Raw genomic sequence first — 21,133 nt, 5'->3', positions numbered from 1 at the left:
GTTGATTAGCCACCTCTGTGGCTACTCTCTTGCCAACAGCATCAAATTTCCTACTTTCATTATCAGGTGGAGGATCACCTCCTGATGATTAGCTGTTAGTTCTTTTCCTAGCCCCACTCACCACTACCGAGTCTGGAGGAACTTGATGTGTGATATAGTCTGGATCTGTAGGAGCAGGTTTATATTTTTTGTCTAGGAATAATTACTCTAGCTTTGGTGGGCTCACTAAAAATTTGGTTAGAATGTTTGACCATTCCAGGCAACATTGGGAGACACTGGTATCTAGAGTGAGTGGAAGACAGACTGTTGAATAAAAAATCTTCCATTAGGTGTTCAGAGTGAATAAGCACCCCATGGTAAGCAGCTGCTCTAGAAACTACCTGAGTGTAGGCAGTAGTGTCCTCTGGTGGAGAAGGCTTGGAGGGGTGTAGGTCAGGATCATTGTCTGGAATGGGATCAGGGTCATACAGATCCCAAGGATCCACTGTATCTCCATGCGACTACAGTGAGTGTGTTGGAGAAGGCAATGGTGGTGGACTATTGTGAGGAAAGCTGTGGAGAGTGAGGAGGAGAAGTAGGAGGGGAGGGTCTGGTTTCTCCTTTTGTTTTTTAACCTTTGCTGGTGGTTGAGCAGAGTCTAATTCCTCCTGAAAGGCCAGCTCTCTTTTAGTGTTTAAAGGAGGTGCAGTCAGAATTCTGCCAGTCTCTTTATGTATATGAATTCTAGATTGTCTTTCATCCATAATGTCCAATATTGGCTGAATCTCAGTGTCCCCATGAGCAGGATTGTAAGATTCTTGCATCGGCTTTGAGATTTAACTTTACTTGAAAGTCCTTGCTCCTCTGTGTATGAGGCTTTTTTCAGTTTCGAAGTCTATCTTTTTCGGCTGTTTCAGCTCCGAAGCAGTGTGTCGAATCTTCGACTCAGAGGAGCGAGGACGCTTACTGGAGTCTGAGGTGTAGCTTCTGACTGACTTGTTCGACTCCGAAGTAGATGGAGGAGTGGCCTTTTTTGGCACCGAACCCAAAGGTCAGTCGCCTACAGTCTTTCTTCGGGCCGACCCATGGCCTTCCGGCAGTGGTGTACCCAAGGCCTTTGGTAGTTTTTTTATGTATGGGAGTAGGGGCAGACGTACTCGCATGCTGGCCGGTCGTGATGGGTCTACTTCTTTGGATTCCTGCTTGGAATCAGTATCTTGAATGGAGACTTCTGTCTGCGCATGCTCTTCTGTGACATCGAGATTTTCTGTGCTTTTTGACGCCATTTCAATCTTCAGGCTCTACGATCTCTTAAGGTCTTCTTAGATCGAAATGATCGACAGGCCTCGCAATCTTCTTCTCGATGGTCAGGAGAAGGGCACCAATTACAAACCAGATGTTGGTCTGTATATGGGAAGTTTGTGTGGCACCGAGGGCAGAATCGAAATGGAGTCAGATCCATCAAGCTTCCACGCAATAGGCCAAGAGTCGGGTGCACGCGCCCAGAAGGGCGAAATTTAGATTCTGATGGTACTACCGGTTCGATGCTAGATGGAAACTCGATCAAAACAATACGACAATTAAATAGGTTTTCTAAGGTTTTCCGATTCAAAATCTCGGAGCGAGAGGAAACGCATCCGAACCAGACAGTGGAAAGAAAACAATCTAACAATAGAGTTGATGCCCATGCGCACTGTAACCGAGAGGAGGAGTCACTTGATCCCGTGACTCCGAAAAGACTTCTTCAAAGAAAAACAACTTCTAACACTTCGAGCCCAACACTAGATGTCGGAACAGCTATGCATAGCATGTGTATCTGCAGCTACACATGCCATGGAACACACACACACACACACATATATATATATATATATATATATATATATATATATATATATATATATATATATATATATATATATATATATATATATATATATATATATATATATATATACACACACACACATACACACACACACACACACACACACACACACACACACACACACACACCAGTCTTGAACCTCACATAAAATCACAGGACTGCAGAAATATAATGCACAATACTAACCCCCCTTCAACAGTGTTCAAGAACAGTTACCTGTGTGAACTTTCCCTTTGATACACTGGAGGTAATGAACCTAGGCCCAAGGCCTAGACCAACACAGTAACTGCCTCTGGGATTGTGTACCAGAGAAAATAATGGACCAAGGGCCATACGTATGAACACATTTTCCCACAGACACAGATGGGTAAAACCCTCTGATACAACTGGCCCCAAGTGACTTATGCAAAGTACAGTCATTGCAAAGGACAGTAGTTTTTAGGAATAATCATGAAAGATGGCCCAGTAACCCGCCAGAGCAAAAAGGGAGGCCCTTGTGACTGCTCAGCTCATCCATGCTCACAAGATGATCAGACGAGATTAGGTGTGCAACAGTCCTTCCTCTGCACAGCGCCCCTAGAGGCGCAGCCAACTTGAGGGCAGTGGGTGAGGAAAGTCCCTGTCTACAATTAGTAGGCCGCATGGGAGACCAGCTGGGTCACCAGACAATCACGGCAGCGCCCTCAGAGGCTCTGAGCATAAACTGCATGAAGCAGTAATGGACAACAAGTTGTCTGAGCAACCCTGCTTGATGGGATGGTGGCATCAGAGGGAGCTCATGGACAAGCACAGAGGTGCGGAAGGGTCAGTGCACAACGGTGTTCAAGAGTGCCGAGCATCCAAGGGACCCAAGGAGGAGCACTGAGCAAATAAACAATCAGCATAATAAGACATACGAAACATTAAATTGCCAAGACCATTAACATCCGAGCAAGTTCTTATCTGGTTGCTGAGCAACGAAGAAAGGGGAAGTGGATATTCTTGGGGATGTTCTTATGTGATGAGCAGGGCATATTATTAGTTGACTTGTTTTGGAATGGACTTGTAGGTTTTCTAGTCCTTCACACTTACGTTGTTAAGTCTGCTGGGCTGAATAAATTAAAGATGATAAGATTAATCCGAGCCTTGAGTCCTGACAGAATATAAATAAACATGAATTATATTGGGGTGCTTATACCACAGCGTGGTATTGGTTTGTTCTTACACACATGGGGTTTTAGCTTTGTAATAAACAAGGTAGGGCTGCTAGACTGAACAACCATACTACGGGAAACTGGGATAAGGATTGCAGCACCAGAAATGTCTGTTAAATATATCCATTTGAGATAAGTCTAGTTTTTAGATTTTTACATTACCTTTAAATACATCGCTCTTCACCACACACATTAGAAGGATCCATACAGATGACAAGACTTGGATTCAAGGAGCTACTACACCCTAACACTGGAAACCATCAGGAGTTATTGATCTGATGCAAAAAGTGCAATTAAGTGGAGGTGGGACATGAGAGAATAGGAAGTAGAACTTCACCGACTTGTCAAAGATGAATCCAAGTACTGGGTTTTGCTATAATCAAAGCATAAAAAGAAAAAAACTGTAAACTGGAGTAAGGAAGCAAACCTATTTATTCGCCACAGCTGATGAAAAGCACTCTAAGTAACAGTGGGAATTTGTGACACATTAGATAAAAGAGAATGATAAAGGATGTTCTGTATTTGTGGCGTGAGTAAGTGGAACATGAAGGTAAATGAACAAGTTATTTACCATCAGTAACTAATTATCTGGTAGGGACATTCTAGTTGCAGATTCCCTACCTTAGAATTTCCCCCAGGCATCAGACCGCACCGTTAGGTGGTGGTGGTCAACTCCATTGTATGTCACTGGCGTTGTGGTCACCAGATATGACATCGCGGGTCGTATACAGACGCCACCCTGACAGAAGTTTCTTTTCACAACTTTCCACACCAAAAGCGTGGAGCCATGAAGAACCATGATCCTGGTGCACCAGAATTAAGGACCTAAACAGGAAGTCCCTTTCCCTAGAAATCAGTTCGCAGAGCGGGGAGGATGGCTGGATCGGTAAGGAATCTGCAACTAGAATATGTCTCTACCAGATAAATTGTTACTGAAGGAAAATAAGCTGTTCAACTGATAGAGGCTTCTAATGGCAGATTCCTTACCTTAGAATAGATACCCAAGCAATACCAACCCCGGAGGTGCATCTGCGAACCAAGATCATACTAGGAAGTCCTGCAGGGCTGAACAGGCAAAGCACCCGTCCCTTTGGACCCGACTGTCCAGGCAGTAGTGCTTAGTGAATGTGTGCAATGAAATCCACATTACTGCCTTGCAGGTGTCCAGGACTGAAACTCCGCATGCAGTGGTTGCAGCCGTTGCTCTAGTGGAGAGAGCATGCAAACTCTCAGGGGGTAGCTACTTATCCAATGAGTAGCACATTTTAATGCAGAAAACAACCCACCAAGAGATGTTTTTCTGCACTGCCTGCATATCTTTGCACCCACATATACCACAAAGAGTTGATCATCCACCCAGAACTCTTTTATTAGACTAAGATAGAACTCCAATGCTCTTTCTGGGTCCAAGCAGTGGAGTTTCTCCTCTTCCTTAGAAGGATGCAGGGGTGAGTAAAAAGTAGGCAAGGTGATGGATTGGCCTACATGAAAGGGCGTGACCATGTTAGGTAAAAAGGAAGCCCTGGTACGAAGCACCACCTTATCAGTATGGATGGAAAAAAAGATGGCTTTGAGGAAAGATCCTGCAGCTCACTCACTCTGCAGGCAGAAGTGATGGCGACCAGGAAAGCAGTCTTTGGAGTAAGAAGCCGAAGTGGACACTTATGAAGTGGCACCAAAGGAGCGCAAATCAAGAAAGTAGGAACCAAATTCAAATCCCATAGGGGCATTATGAACAGAGAAGGAGGAAACATGTGGGTAAGACCTTTCAAAAATCTACCAACAATAGGAGATTTAAACAAAGAGGGCTGGTCAGGTAATCTCAGGAAAGCCAAGATAACAGATAAATAACCCTTGAGGGAGCCCAAAGCAGAGCCCTGCTGGGCTAGAGAAAAAACAAACAAAAGTACCTCTGAAAGAGGGTGGGGTTCAACAGACTTTTCTGTACACCATGCTACAAATTTGTTCCATCAGGCGTATAACGTTTTGAAAGAGGGACACATGGCTGCCAAGATAATGTTACAGACTTTGGGTGGAAGATCAATCTCCATGCAAGAAGTTGGAGACTGGACAGTTTCGGGTGAGGAACTGTCCTCTGCTGCTGCTGCAACAGAGGATCCTCCCCAAGGGGCAGTCTAAGTGGAAGATCTATGGCCATACTCAAGAGCTCGGGATATCAGGCTCTTTGTGCCCATTCCAGAGCCACAAGGATTACTTTGGCCCATTCGTTCTTGATCTTCTTGAGAACTATGGGCATAAGTGGTATTGGTGGAACAGCATAAAGGAGGCCGGAGTTCCACTCAAGAAGATAAGCGTCATCGAGCAAGTGCCACTCTGGAAAATCCAATGCATAGAACTGACATTGTGCATTCTCTGCAGAGGCAAACCGATCTAACAAAGGCTCTCCCCACTGCTGGAAGGGACCGTCTGCCATCACCGGATGGAGACAGCTGAGTGCGTCCGCCTTGGCGTTCAGAGATCTCCCCACATGTTGAACCACCAGGAATATGCCCTGATGTTTCAGCCATGTCCACAGGCCAGAGGCCCAGAGCCTCCTGACTGAGGGTCCTTGACTCTCAAGCCCCTCCCACCCCCGCTTGTTACAGTCCCACATTGTGGCGGCATTGTCCATGAACACCTGCATCACTTTCCCTTTGAGAGGGGGAAAGAATGCTTTCAACGCAATCCTGATCGGCCTGAGCTGCAAGAGACTGATATGGAGCCAGGACTCGGCCACAGAGCAGACAACTCCGATCTCCACCTCTCCCATGTGACTGCCCCATCGCTGGAGTGACGCATCTGTCACTACTGTCAGATCTGGTTGGGGAAGGGACAGGGATATGCCTTTGACCCAATTGCAGTTCAGAAGCTACCACTGCAGATCTTGCGCAGTTCCCCTGAGATCTGAACAATGTGGGAGAGGTTCCCCTGATGCTGCGCCCATTAGAACTTTAGGCCCCACTGCAGAGCCTGCATATGCCATCTGGCATGTGTCACCAGCAGGATGCAGGAGGCCATGAGGCCTAACAGTCTCAGAGTTATCACCAAAATCCAGGAGAGGGGCTGAAACATTGGTATCTTAGCCTGAATATCCTGGCCTCACCACTCGGTAGGATAGGCCTGAAACTGCACTGTGTCCTGAAGAGCTACGATGAAAGGGATCGTCTGAGAGGGAGTTGGGTGTGACTTCTGCACATTTATAGTGAATCCCAGTGATGCAGGAGACAGCCTGGGGCAAGCCCACCTTCAACAATCAGTCATCGAGGTAGGGGAAAACCGCAACCCCCTGACCAGCGCAGATGAGCTGCAACCACCACCATTCACTTGGTGAACACCTGTGGAGCACTGGTAAGGCCAAAGGGGAGCACGGTAAACTGAAAATGCTCATGACCTACCCTGAACCGCAAGTTAGGTCTGTGGGTATGGAAGTATGCGTCCTGCAAGTCCAACGCTCCCATTCAGTCTCCTGGGTCCAGGCCACATAGGACCTGAGCCGGAGTGAGCATCTTGAACTCCTCCTTTTTGAGGAAGAGATTGAGGGACCGGAGGTCCAGGATAGAGCGGCATCCCTTGTCCTTTTTGGGCCCCAGAACGCAGAGGGAATAACAACCATGACCTACTTTTGGCACGGGGACCCTCTCTATGGCTTCCTTGGACAACAGTGTCGTAACCTCCTCCCGGAGAAGTGCTAGGTGATCCTCTGTCATCCAATCGTAGGATGGAGGACTAATCTCAAAGGGGAGGGAGTAACCTCTTTGGACAATTTGCAAAACCCACTTGTCTGACGTGATGGACTCCCAGCGGGACAGGTGATAGTAAATCCTGCCTCCTACTGGCCCCTGATGGGGAAGAGTCAGGCTAGGATGGTTTGGAGGCTGCATCTGAAAGGGTGGTGGACTGAGCAGACCACTGGCTCCATGATCCACAAGGACATTGGATCCCCAGCCATGCAGAGGCTGGCATGCATTCGCAGCACGGTGGCTGGAGGGAAAGGGACGTAGTTGGGTGCCCCTGAGGTAGCCAGGAAAGGAGTGAAAAGCAGACTGAGGGGGAGATGGGCAGCTGCGAGGCCCAAGGACTTGCCTGTAGCCCTGGAATCCTTAAAGCACTTGAGCGCCAAGCCTGCTTTGTCTCCAAAGAGACGGTTGCCATCCATAAGTGCAGCTTGGACATCCTCTGAAAAGTCAGACGTCCTCAACCAAGCGTGGTGTCGCAAGGCCACCGATGATGTAACCGATTAACCTAGTGAGTAGGTTGCATCTAGTCCACATCGTATTGTGAACTTTGCTGTGTCTGTACCATCAGCAACTGCCTGAAAGAGAATGGTCCGGGCCTCCTCCGGGAACTGTGGCCTCACCTGCGCAACCGTGTTCCATAAAGTATGGGAGTCATGCAGTGTTCTCAAACCGCAATGTCAGACTGGAGGAAGAGAACATTTTCTTCCCGAGCAGGTCCAGTCTTTTGGATTCCCTACCCAGGGGTGCGGAAGGGAATGCACCTTGGGATCTAGAGGCCTCGACAACCAAGCTCTCAGGGGTGGGCTGTTGGGTCAGGAATAATTGGTTGTTAGGCGGAGGCCTATGGTGGCAGGTGTTTGTCCCATTAACAGAAGCCCCGGTGCTGGGTTTAGACCAAATCCCCAGCAGGACATCAGTGAGAGCCTCACTGAAGAGCAGAAGGGGTTCTGAAGTGAAAGCCCCAGGCTGAAGCACAGGAGGTTGGTCCCGACGGTCACAGAAGGCAGCACGAGGCCTCAACCTCAGATGCTCTCCTCACCACCATTCAGTACAACGTTCCCTCCTCTGCAGTCATGGTATGGAGAGAAAGCATGCAAGTATCAGGGGAAGTGTCTGGACCACTGGCTTCACCCAGGTCCTGAGTCCAGTCCATGGGGTAATCAAGATAGTGTTCTTAAGAGTTCAGTGAGCCCTCCAGACTATCACTATACCCGTCCCTGTAAGAAAAAAGGTCAGGATATGACCTAGGGAGCAAGGTCCCTGTTGATGTCTGAATTGGCGTAGAGCAACGCTGGTCCGGGTCTGTGTTGGAGTCAGCACTAAGTATGGGATCGATGCCGACCGTGGGTGTCGACATCTGCACGGTCATCGAGTAAGGTTGCATTGGCACGACTGAACCAGTGCAGATCTGGAAGCAGATCCCTGGGTGCCCTCTGGAGCCGAAGAACGAGTTACTTACCTTCGGTAACGACTTTTCTGGTGGATACATTAGCTACCTGTGGATTCCTCCCCTAATGAATACTCCCATGGCGCCAGCATTCGACGGAAATCTTCTTCCTAGTCTCTGCACGTCGACGAGGACGTCACTCTAGCCCACGCGACGCCGTCTGACGTCATACAGGCAATAAGAGGTCCTCGACGACGTGCCGACGTCAGTACCAACATTTTTTACGTGCATGAGAACAACCACCCAGTGCAATGAAAGAGCAAGGCAACATCCCATAACCTTGTAAAATACACAATATTGCAATGAATAGCTGTAAATTTAATATAACAAACAAATATATGCAAATCATGTATGTACACAAAGATATATATATATATATATATACACAGATAAATATACACAAGTATCCATATATACAACGTCTATTGCAACCTTGAAGACCAAGAGGAGCGCACTCAAGGATTACTTGGTAAGACCAGAAAGGCAACGGGGAGGCGGGTGGGACCGTGAGGAATCCACAGGTAGCTAATGTATCCACCAGAAAAGTTGTTACCGAAGGTAAGTAACTCGTTCTTCTGATGGATACAACTACCTGTGGATTCCTCACCTAATGAATAGAGTCCCAAAGCAGTACCACGCCCGGTGGCGGGTGCCTAAATGGTCAAACCAAGAAATCCTGCAGCACTGACCGTGCAAAATGGCCGTCCCTTCTGACCTCAGAGTCCAAACAGTAATGTTTCGCAAAAGTGTGAAGGGACGACCAAGTTGCGGCCTTGCAGATGTCAACCACAGGAACACCCCTGGCCAAGGCCGAAGTGGCCGACTTAGCTCTGGTGGAATGAGCTCTAATGCCCTCAGGAGGGTCCTTCTTTGCCAAAGAGTAACAGATTTTAATGCAAAGAACCACCCACCTGGAGAGTGTTCTCTTGTGGACTGCCTTTCCTCTCCTCTTGCCCACGTACCCGATGAACAGCTGATCCTCCAGCCTGAAATCCTTTGTTCTATCAATAAAGAAGCTCAACGCCCTCTTTGGGTCCAGACGGTGCAGTCTTTCTTCCTCTTTAGAAGGATGAGGCGGAGGATAGAACGTGGACAAAGTAATTGTCTGAGCCAAATGGAAGGGTGAAACAACCTTCGGGAGGAAAGCAGCCTTGGTCCTCAACACCACCTTATCCCCATAAAAAGTTGTATAAGGGGGCTTTACCGATAAGGCCTGCAACTCACTCACTCTCCTTGCAGATGTTATAGCTACCAGGAAAACTGTTTTTATAACCAAATATCTTAAGGGGCAAGAATGCATAGGCTCAAAAGGGGACCCCATAAGGAAAGTCAGGACCAAGGACAAATCCCATTGCGGCATAACGAATGGTTTTGGAGGAAATTTATTTAGAAGACCTTTCAAGAATCTGATAACAATAGGGGATTTAAATAACGATGGTTGGTCTGGAAGACAAATGAAGGCTGACAAGGCCGACAAATAACCCTTAATGGTAGCCACTGCACAACCTTTCTGCGCTAGAGATAGAGCAAAAGACAAAACGTCCGATAGATGAGCATGTAAGGGATCAATCTGCCTCTCTCCACACCACGCAACAAATTTAGACCACCTATTAGCGTAGATAGATTTAGTGGAGTGTCGCCTGGCCGCTAATATAACATCCACTACATCAGGCGGGAGAGAGAAGGAACTCAGGTTGCCCCGTTCAATCTCCAGGCATGTAGGTGCAGACTCTGGAGGTTGGGGTGTAAAACCTGCCCCAGCGACTGCGAGAGGAGGTCTGCCCTGAAAGGGAGACGGAGCGGAGGGCACATTGAGAGTTGGAGAAGGTCGGAGTACCACACACTCCTTGGCCAATCCAGAGCTATTAAGATGACTAGCGCCCGGTCTTGGCGAATCTTCCTCAATACTCGAGGAATCAAGGGTATGGGAGGAAACGCGTAAAGCAACTGGCCGCACCAGGTTATTTGAAACGCGTCCCCCAACGCTCCCTGCATCGGATACTGGAGGCTGCAGAATAACGGACAATGCACATTCTCCAGAGTGGCAAACAGATCTACCCGAGGAAACCCCCACCTTTGGAAGATCAAACGGGCTTGATCTGGATGGAGACGCCACTCGTGGTCTGCCGAGAATTGGCGACTGAGACCGTCCGCACGTACATTCAAGACCCCGGCCAGATGATTTGCTACCAAGCAAATCTGATGGTCCTTTGCCCAGGACCATAGTCGAAGAGCTTCTCTGCAGAGAAGGTACGACCCTACTCCTCCCTGTTTGTTTATGTACCACATCGTGGTAGTATTGTCCGTCAGGACCTGTACCGACGGACCACGAAGGGAAGGGAGGAAGGCCTTGAGAGCCAGACGTACAGCCCGTAACTCTAACAGATTGATATGAAACATCTGCTCCTCTGGAGACCAAAGGCCTTTGATCTCCAGATCCCCCAGATGAGCTCCCCACCCTAGAGTGGAAGCATCCGTTATGACCGTGGCCACTGGTGGCGACTGCGCGAACGGCTTTCCTTGTGAAAGATTGTTGCTCGCAATCCACCACTTCAAGTCCACAGCAGCATCTCTGGAGATCTTGACAGCACCTTCTAGATCTCCTTTGTGTTGAGACCACTGCCTTCGGAGGCACCACTGAAGAGACCTCATGTGCCAGCGAGCATGCGTGACCAACAGAATGCAGGAGGCAAACAGACCGAGCAGACGAAGGACCTTGAGGACTGGAACTACCGCTCCATTTCGAAACATTGGAACCAATTCCTGAATATCTTGAATCCGCTGAGGCGGAGGAAAGGCTCGACTCAATGTTGTATCCAGTACTGCCCCTATGAACAGGAGGCGCTGAGAGGGCTCCAGGTGAGATTTGGGCTCGTTCACCAAAAAAACCCAGGTCGAACAACAACTGAGTCGTTGACTGCAGATGATGCGACACAAGCTCCGGCGACTTTGCTTTGATCAACCAGTCGTCAGAGTAAGGGAATACTGCTATCCCTTTCCTTCTGAGCTCTGCCGCAACCACCGACATCACCTTCGTGAAGACTCGAGGTGCTGAAGTAAGACCAAACGGAAGGACCGCAAACTGATAGTGCTGCGATCCCACCATAAACCGGAGATACTTCCTGTGTGACTTGAGTATCGGGATATGAAAGTAAGCATCCTGCAAGTCGACAGACACCATCCAATCTTCCTTGTTCAACGGCAAATGCACCTGAGCTAGGGTCAGCATCTTGAACTTTTCCTGTTTGAGGAACCAATTCAAGATCCTCAGGTCCAGGATTGGTCTCAACCGACCATCCTTCTTGGGAATCAGGAAATACCTTGAGTAACAACCTCGACCCCTTTCCCGCTCTGGGACCAACTCTACCGCGCCCTTTGAAAGGAGGACTTGCACCTCCTGTTCTAGCAACAGGAGGTGTTCTTCTGAACAATAAGATGGGCGGGGCGGGATGAGGGGCGGGAACTCCCGAAAAGGAAGGGTGTAGCCTTTTCCCACAATACTGAGAACCCAAGTGTCCGTTGTAATAGTCTTCCACTTGCGGAGAAAATGCTGTAATCTTCCCCCTACAGGAGAGGAGTGAGTGGGAAATGGTGGAAGCCTAAGGCTGCTTTCCCTGCTGCACCCCTCCAGAGGACGAGGAAGAGGCAGAGTGCTGCTGAGAGGCTCCTCTGGTGCGGGCCCTCCCTCTCCCTCTGAAAGATCTATAGGGATGGGAAGAGGTAGGTTGCTGGAATCTCCCCCAAAAGGAAGAGGAGGAAGAGCCACACCCAAATCCCCGAAACCTCCTGAAAATCCTGGAAGAGGCAGAGGAAGGAGCTTGGAGTCCTAGCGATTTGGCTGTGGCCCTGCTCTCCTTAAAACGTTCCAAGGCCAAATCTGCCTTGGCGCCAAACAGCTTGTCCCCATCAAAAGGGAGATCCAATAGGGTTGACTGCACATCTGCAGAAAACCCCGAATTACGGAGCCAGGCCTGTCTCCTTGCCACCACAGTCGTGCCCATTGCTCTGGCCACCGAGTCGGTCGTGTCCAGCCCAGACTGAATAATCTGGGTCGCGGCAGCCTGGGCATCTGAAACAACATCCAAAAGACCCTGGGGAAGCGCCGTAAATGATGAGGAAATGTCATCCATAAGAGCATGAATATATCTCCCCAGGATACAAGTTGCGTTGGTGGCCTTCAACGCCAGACTGCAGGACGAAAAGATTTTCTTGGACTGCGCATCCAGTTTCTTCAAGTCTCTGTCCCCAGGCACCGTCGGGAAAGAACCAGGCGCTGATTTGGATGAACAGGAGGCCTGCACCACCAAGCTCTCCGGTGTAGGGTGCCTAGAAAGAAAGCCAGGGTCAGTTGGTGCAGCTCGATACCTCCTGGCTACGGCTCTATGAACCGCTGGGGAAGATACTGGTCTCTTCCACACCTCTAGCACCGGATCCAGCAAAGCGTCATTAAACGACAATAGAGGCTCTGCCGCAGCTGAGGCCAGATGAAGCACCTCTGTCAGAAGGTTCTGTTTTGTCTCTGCCACCGGCAAAGGCAGGTCCAGAAAACTAGCTGCCTTCCGTACCACTGCGTGAAAGGAAGCAGCCTCCTCCGTGTATTCCACTGGAGACGAAAGATCCCACTCAGGGGGAAGTGTCCAGCCCACTGGCTGTATCTAGACCATGCAGTCCATCACCCGAGTCCTCTAGTTCTCCTTCTTCCAGGACTCGTTGGTACTCCTGCTCCTCTAATAAACGGAGAGCACGTCTCCTTGAATGAAGCCTCTGTTCGATACGGGGAGTCGACAAAGCCTCCGCCGAAGATCTTCAGAAGCCACCGACGCCACATCCGGCGCCACAGGTAGCTTCGGCGCCGATGAAAGAGCACTCTGAGCGGATGGACCCACCGGAGTCACAGGATGAAATCCGGACGGCGGAATGGAATCTCCGGGACCAATCCCTCCAAAGTCACCGGAGCGGCCACCGGCGCCGACACCGGCGCCGAGCCCACGTTCCCAAAAGGGAGACCGGGCATAAAGGGTGCCGGCCGTAGAGGCGCAGGATCACCCAATGAAAAGGCCAAAGGGCCAGCCGGAGCACCCCCTGGAGCCATCTGTTGGAAGATGGTATACATCGCATTTAGGAATGCGGTACTATCGGCTCCAGGGGTGGGAAAAGCCGGATACTGGGGTGCCTGTATCGAAGGCGACCCCGACGCCGGCCTTGACGTCTGCGACGCCGGAGACAACACCAGAGGCTGCACCACTTCAATCACCGACGCCTGTCCAGGTGAAGTCGGTGACGCCGGAGAGGGCAACGGCGTCGATGGATGCGGCGTGACCGTGGGACTGACCTCCCAAGTCCTCCGGCGCCGATCCGAAGACCTGGAACGAGTCTCCTTGCTTGAATGGCGCCATGATTCTCTACGGCGCCGGGAGTCTCGATGACGCCGATGCCTTGGCGAAGAAGACTTCTTATGATGTTTTTCTTTCTTCGACTTCGCCATAAACAACTTCGCCTCACGTTCCTTGAGGGCCTTTGGATTCATGTGCTGGCATGAATCGCAAGTCGAGACGTCGTGGTCGGAGCTTAAACACCAAAGGCAGTCGGAGTGAGGATCCGTAACTGACATCTTGCCCCCACACTCACGACAAGGCTTAAAACCCGACTTTCTCTGCGACATTATTACTGCAGCGAAGGACTACGCAGCAAAAAATACACTGTAACCACGAAAGTAACAGTTGCTCCCTTGAAGATAACCGTTTCGAATGCACGGAAAAAAGGGAACTGACGTCGGCACGTCGTCGAGGACCTCTTATTGCCTGTATGACGTCAGACGGCGTCGCGTGGGCTAGAGTGACGTCGACGTGCAGAGACTAGGAAGAAGATTTCCGTTGAATGCTGGCGCCATGGGAGTATTCATTAGGTGAGGAATCCACAGGTAGTTGTATCCATCAGAAGCCACTGGTGCGGAACCCCAGGGGCCACAGCACGATCAGACTCCCCAAAGATGAGGTGGGTGACCTCATAGAACTCTGAGTTGGGCAGGGGTGGCATGCCTCTCGAAAACTCGGGGAGACATGGAGCTGACCCAGAAGGAGGCTCCAAAGACAGAGGCCTAGAGTGATGACGCTCCTTTTCCCTCATGTCATCCAACCGACGGGGTGAAGTCTAAGAACGTTTGCTCTTCTTTGACTTCTTCATGTGCTTACTCAAAGCGTTCGGAAGATCTCAAATAGGACGATGAAGAGTGTGGGCTCCGTGAGCGATCTCGGGACCATCCTCTCGACTGGGAGTGACGCGGAGATGAGAACTGGACCACAAGTAGCTTTTGGGTCTGTTCCCTCAAAGTCTTTGGGTTCATGGCCCAGTACTTAGAGCACAACTTTGGGTCATAGTTACACTCCAAAAACCAGAGACACACAAGGTGCGGATCTGTTACAGACATCATCCAGTGACAGGAGTCGCAGGGCTTGAACCTGGTTTACCTTGACGACATCTACGCACCACAGAGTCAAGAATCTTTGACCAAAAATCTAAAAGGCCAGTCAAAAGTGACTGTGGGGTACCTATTCTTAGGCTCTGCGCATAGGTTGGCACGAAAAGAAAAGACGTCAGCGCACTGGGGTGGTACCTATATATGACCTGTGACGTCCTATCAGTTGACCACAACACCAACCGCGGATGTGGAGTCGACAGACACCATTTAACGGCACACAGGGGTACTGCTCGAGGAAAAGTCTCTGGATCCAGACTGATGCGAGGGGGAAATTCTAACTTAAGGAATCTGCAGCTAGAAGTCTGTCAGATAAGAAGGCCAAGAAGTCTGCCCTAGAGTTGGGAAGCCATTTTACTAGTTCAAATGTTTGAAAACTCACCATCATATCAATTGAGGCTCCTTCGTGGAGAGGATTAAATTGTTGAAACTGAAGGCTGGTTGCCCAACCAGATCCTGTTGAGTATACATCTGCCTCACCACTGCAATGGAAAGGTATTAGCTGATGCAGTAAGGGCATCAAACTGCTATAGAAAGGGGTGGCCAGACACTAGTGATGCACAGTTGGAAGAACGCTTTTTTGAGCATTTGCCATCATCAAACAGAAGAGCAATCTCAGTTCTAAAGGAATTAAACAAATTCAACCCCCTTTTGCTGCATCTCTTGGCGATGCAAATAGCTTAATACTACATTTATTCTGTTTCTACGCACTGTCAATAACGGGTGTTATTATCCAACAAAATGGTACCCAGTTCACAGGTTTTGAAAGAATGGAAGGCTGAGTTGGTCCTCATATTCAAACTTGTTATAAGAGGTACTTTGTGCTGGATTTGCATATGATCTCCATTAACTGTAAGACTCAGACAATGGCAGAATAAAGCAGTGATTAAGGATGAACATCAAAGTGTATCTTTGAACATATCCACATACTAGACGATACAAAAATAAAGCGTGGAAAATTCCGATATGTAGTTTACATTTTGAATATCACTTTTTGCATTCCTAACACTTACCATTTAACCTACTCTCGAATAATATGTATTTCCCATCTCGTCATGTGACAGTATCAAAGACCAGGAGTCTAGTGCCCTAAATGCCCTCTAAAGCCAAGAGTAGACTGCAGGACACATGTTAAGCATCACCCTCAGCAAACACTACCTTGATAATCTTAAAAAGAGGAATTGCATTCTGTTTGTTTTTTAATTGATTTATGCCAGACGTTGCTCTGTTTTTAAAATTTCTACCTCCCTACATGAACCATTCTAACCACTACATTTTACTTTTACAGAAAATTCCAAAAAGAGTAATGCAAAGGAAAAGATGCTGCAGAAGATTGCGCTTTACCAGGAGGGGCAAATAAACAGCTCTGAGCTGCTCAGTATGGACTAATGGCATGAAAAGAGTACTTATGAAGCTTCGGTCTCGGCCTTGTGAACTGTCTTCTGTAGATCTGCTGACAGGTCCTCTGGGTGGACATGATCCTTACAAATGCAGAATGTGACTGGTAACCAAAGTTTGAGTCTACACTCAAAACTTAAAAACATTTCGAGAAAAAGAGAAGAATAACTCAGGAGGGATCCTGTGGAGAGATGGGAAGAGTGTGGTCCTGTTTCTACTGTTTTGTAGTGTAAGAAAGTCCCCTCTTTCTGGCATGGTTACCCACACTTTTTGCCTGATGTCAGTGTGCTTAGACTGTTTTCACTGAGATACTGCTAACCAGGACCCCAGTGATTGTGCCGTCTCCCCCAAATGTTGTTGCTTTGGTACTTGTTACACCCCACAATCGGCATACTGGTGTACCCCTGTATGTCCCTAGTATATAGTGACTAGGTACCCAGGGCACTGGTACACCAGGGTTCCATCATGGGCTACAGCATGAATTACGCCACCCATTAGAGCCCATTCAAACTGCTTCTGCAGGCCTGCCAGTTGCAGCGTATGTGAAAAGGTCACTACACCAGGTCACCCCTATGGTAGGCCCTTTCAGCCCAAAGGGCAGGGTGCAGAAACCCTTGCATGAGCAGATGTGCCCCTACGAACTCCAGTTCCAACTCCCTGGACGTTGTAAGTGCGGGGAAGCCATTTTACCTATGTACTGGCCACTGATCAGTACATGTGGTCCAGCTACATACTGGTAACTCTGAACCTGGGGATGTTTTGGTATCAGACATATCGGAATCATACCTCAATACTGATGCCACTATTGGTGGCATGATTCCATCCACTCTGGGGGGGGGGGGGGGGGGGGGGGTTCCCTGAAGGATCACCCAGTCCTTCTGTCAGTCTTCCAGGGTCTGCGGACAGCCCACGCGGCTGCAGCCTCTCAGGCAGGATTCTACCATCCTGCTGCTTGACCAGCTTAAGCAGGGGAAGGCAGAACAAAGGATTTCCTGTGGGAGAAGGGATGAAACCTCCTCTCCCTTGGAAATAGATGTCACTGGCCTGGAGAGGGGTACCAGACTGCTTTGAAGGGCACATTTGGTTTCCTCCTTGCATAATCCGGGTAGTCCAGGGACCCCCAGGTCCCTGCTCTGGCATGAAACTGCACAAAGGAAAGGGAGTGACCACTCTCCTGTCCATCACCACCCCAGAGGTGGTGCCCAGAGCCCCTCCAGTTGGCCACTTGATTCTGCCATCTTGAAAACAAGATGTGCAGAGGCCCCTTTGAGCATTTGACTGATCAGCTTAGGTAGTTGACATCAGTGACCCCTCTGATATGTATTCACCTCAAAGAGAGACCAAGCCTCTTTTTGTGCTGTGTAGGGACTCCCTTGTGGGTGGGTCCCAAATTCGTTGTGCAAGACTCCACCAGGACCTCTCTGCAAAGACATCTTCTGCTCCAGACCACTGGAACTTCTTCTGGACTTCACAGGAACTGAACAGGACTGCAACACCCGAGACGACCTCTCCTTGCAACACTGATTTTGTTGCTCCGGTCAGCAAACTGCAACATTTTCACGGCTGTGCATACTCTGGGGTCAGCAAGACTTCAGCTGCACCAAGGAAGCAAAAAGGAATATCCCACGGAGTGAAGGAGTCACTCACCTGCATCCGCAACAACGTCTGGCTGCTGGGATCTGCTGTCCTCTGGACCTGCGAATATTCTCCAACACGGGTGGTGGTTCTTTGGGGTCTTCTCTGCCTTCTATCCAACTTGGGAGATGGTGAGTCCTTGCCTCTTCCTCCAAGACAGAACCCCTGTGCACCATGACTGTTGCAGCAACCAAGACTTGTTGACTCCTGCTCCAGGGGCTCTTCAGGCTTCAAGTAGGCCCTGTCCCCAGCACTCTGTCTGCAAGGACAGTCTCCTCTCTGCTGCTGCAGGGATGTGGGACTTCTCTTCAGGTTTGCTGACTGGGCCTCACTGCGACGTGCAGTGCCTGCTGCCAGTGGGTTGCTTGTGGGGGCTCAGAGTGTTTCTGCTGGCTCTCCTGCAGCCTCCGGGTCAGCCCGGACTCCCCTCCAAGGGTTGAGTCCCCAGAACCTTGTTGGTCCTCTTCAGCTCTGCAAATCTCCATCAGCTCCAGTTGCATTTGCTTGTTGGTGGTCATCCTGGCGACAGACCCATCTGCAATCCAGAGACCGACGAGGGACAGCTCCTTGGTGACTTCAGGGACTCCTCTGCAGCTCCTGGGCCCCGTAGCTGGACTTAATCACAGTCAACCACAGGAGGGTGGGCATTGCCGCCTGCCCCTCCTGGACAATCCTGCCTGGACTGGAATCTCTCCTCCTTTTGCAGTTCCTCTTCATCCAGAATCCACTGTTGGGTTTTACTGGCTTAGTCTTGCTTTTGCAATATTCCATTTACGAGTCCCCTTCTTAGCCTATGGACGACCAGGTAATTTACCTCTCCTCGGCCCTGGGGATCTTCTAGATACTTACCTCTTGGGGTGCAACTCTCTCCCAGCCCTTGGCTAACTCCTCCATATCCTCTGGTGGGGGACGCATCCTCGCATTCCACTATTTTAAAACATGGCTTGGTCCCCCACCTCCCCTCCCCACCAATATGGCTCTTACTATTTCACAACACTTATCTGTGTATATTTTGTGTATCCGTGCCTCCAGAATGGAATTTACCTATAGTAATCGAGCTTGGAGTGCCTGTAATAAAGTACCTTTAATTTTGCAACACTGTGTGGTTCCTTTCATGTGTGATAAGTTACTGTGGTATTGCAAGTGCTTCACACTCCACCTGGATAAGTCTAGACTGCTCACCACAGCTACTACTAGAGAGCCCCAGCTATCTAGACACTGAAACACTATCTAATAAGGGTTGTCAGGGTTCAGTAGAAGGTGTAACACCATAGGTGTCCAGCACACACTGGGCCAGCCTCCTACATGAGGGAGCTGAGAAATTTGCAGACAAAATTTAAACTTGGTTCAAACAGCTAAAGAATAAAACTGGCAAAACAATATTCCTTTTTGAAGTGTGCAAAGGAATTAATTCCTCATGATCACAAGCAGTCACAAAATCATTATCTCTTTCTCTAAGCACAAAGTGACTCCTGACCGAATGGACTGAAATTCATGTCATTACCCTATGACAGGCTTTCACCAACTCTCAGGAATCCTTCCTATCCACCCAGAGTCTGCTGGAGTCTTCCAAACAACTTTCTAGGTTAATGTGGATTCAGAAAATGGTTTGTGATGTATTTATTAACACTAGGACGTTGGTCTGTTGTATATTACTGGAACATTGATTTGTATGTTTACAAGAAATGTGTGTTTACGGTGATGATGATGATGATGATGATGCATTACAATATTTAAGTCGAAAAAGTAATGTGCCAGCTAAGCATTCATACTTTGAGCATAAAAAATAAATAGTGCCACTCCAATCACACTGACCATATTATTTTCTATTACTGTTTGTTTGGCAATGAATGAAGGGAATCCGTGCACTTTAATCATGTCCGCAAGGATATAGGAATTGACTAAGGCTTTGTACAGATTATTGGAGGGATTAATCAGATTTTGATATGCAAGAGGAACCCATATTACGTCGGGGTAAAGGATAATGTAGGAACTATTGTCTTTAGTAAACTAATTTTCTTTTTAAATAAGGAAGAGCGGATATAAAAAAAATGTACACCCAGAATTCAACACTACACATTTCATGGCTCATTCTATAAAAAGATTACAGATTCAGACTTATGTTATGATCTCTTGGGAGGCAGAACATGTATACTGGGAGTTCGTTGTTAAGAGCGAAGTTTAGGTGGCAATTAGGGAAAAACTCAGAGTGCGTGCATACTACAACAAATGCCGCTAAAAGTTTCAGGGACACCAACTGTAATGCTTAACATTCTCCAACTACATTGAAGACCTCCTGGATAAATCTGAATCTAAAACCCAGCATCAGACCCGATCACATTTTCAATGAACTTTTGTTTATTCCTTGACCTTCTGTCACCAATATTTCGGGAGGTTGCTTGGTGCTCCTCCGAACCAACCAGTGGAAAACTTAACAAGTATTTCCAATGCAATGGGTCTCGGGTTTGCTCGAGTTAGAGCTATTAGAGTTGTAAATTCCTAACTCGACTTTTCTTGCCACATAAATTGAAAAGTAAAACAGTTGACATAAGCAAAGCAACTCAAAGCGCAACGGGTCTCGCGTTTGCTCATGTTAGAGCTGATAGCGTTGTAAACTCCTAACCCGACTTTTCACCTATCGGCAAAAGTGCATTTATGTACGTAACCCGAAAAAGTACAATTAACTATGTAAAGCGCTCGACTTCTGCCAAGCGAAATCGTGCTAGTAAATTAGAGAAAAAGTAGTCCACGAGCCAGACAGAAAACAGCGAGCCTCGCATGTTTTCTGTACTTGGTTGCTGCGCTCGAGGAGGGCTAGCCACCGGAAAAGGCATGACGTATGTATGCCTTCAACTAATGAAAGCAAGCAGATTTTACTAGGCAAGCCCACGAACCAATGAAAAACACTGACGTGACGTGTACAGGGCTCCGAGCCCTTTTCTAAACCCTAAAGTGTCTTGCTGCGATACGCATGCACGAGCGCATGCAATGCAGGCTCGACACTAAAAAGAAGTTTGCCGATACGGTTGACTAGAAGCAAACATGCAATTATCGAAATAACAGGGATTGTGGTCCAGGCGGTAACAAAACTACCTCAAGGAGGGACAAACGTAAAAGCATTTACTAATGATAAAGGATTTTTGAAAGGCAAGCCCATGAGCGAGTGATACTGATGGGCGTGCAGTGGGTGTGGTTTAAAGCCCAAAGGTAGATTACAATACGTCAGAGCGCTTGCATGCTCGACCTAAAAATGAACCTAAAAAAAGAGGCTTAGTTAGGGGGAATTCTGGGCTTAAGGTGGACTATGAATAATACAGGCTCTGCCCAGATTGTCACACGGGGGAAAAAGTTAAATAAACACTACCTGGCCCAATTATTAGA

The 21,133-nt window shown here is 48.5% G+C and overlaps 1 protein-coding gene across 2 annotated transcripts in view; it reads left to right on the top strand.

Moving 5' to 3' along the window:
- IRAK2 (interleukin 1 receptor associated kinase 2) overlaps nucleotides 1-18,848 on the top strand; it is a 277,952-nt gene extending 259,104 nt beyond the window's left edge. Inside the window, exon 13 of one of the 2 annotated variants that reach the window (XM_069206326.1) lies at nucleotides 16,008-18,848. In XM_069206326.1, the coding sequence (XP_069062427.1) occupies nucleotides 16,008-16,108 (101 nt within the window). In that variant the 3' untranslated portion in view covers nucleotides 16,109-18,848. The remainder of the gene's footprint in view (nucleotides 1-16,007) is intronic. The other variant, XM_069206327.1, reaches the window with a different exon arrangement.
- Nucleotides 18,849-21,133: the final 2,285 nt, after the last annotated feature.

Source organism: Pleurodeles waltl, chromosome 9 (genome assembly GCF_031143425.1).
Source record: "Pleurodeles waltl isolate 20211129_DDA chromosome 9, aPleWal1.hap1.20221129, whole genome shotgun sequence".
Lineage (NCBI taxonomy): Eukaryota > Metazoa > Chordata > Amphibia > Caudata > Salamandridae > Pleurodeles > Pleurodeles waltl.
This window is presented reverse-complemented; position numbering and strand designations above follow the sequence as displayed.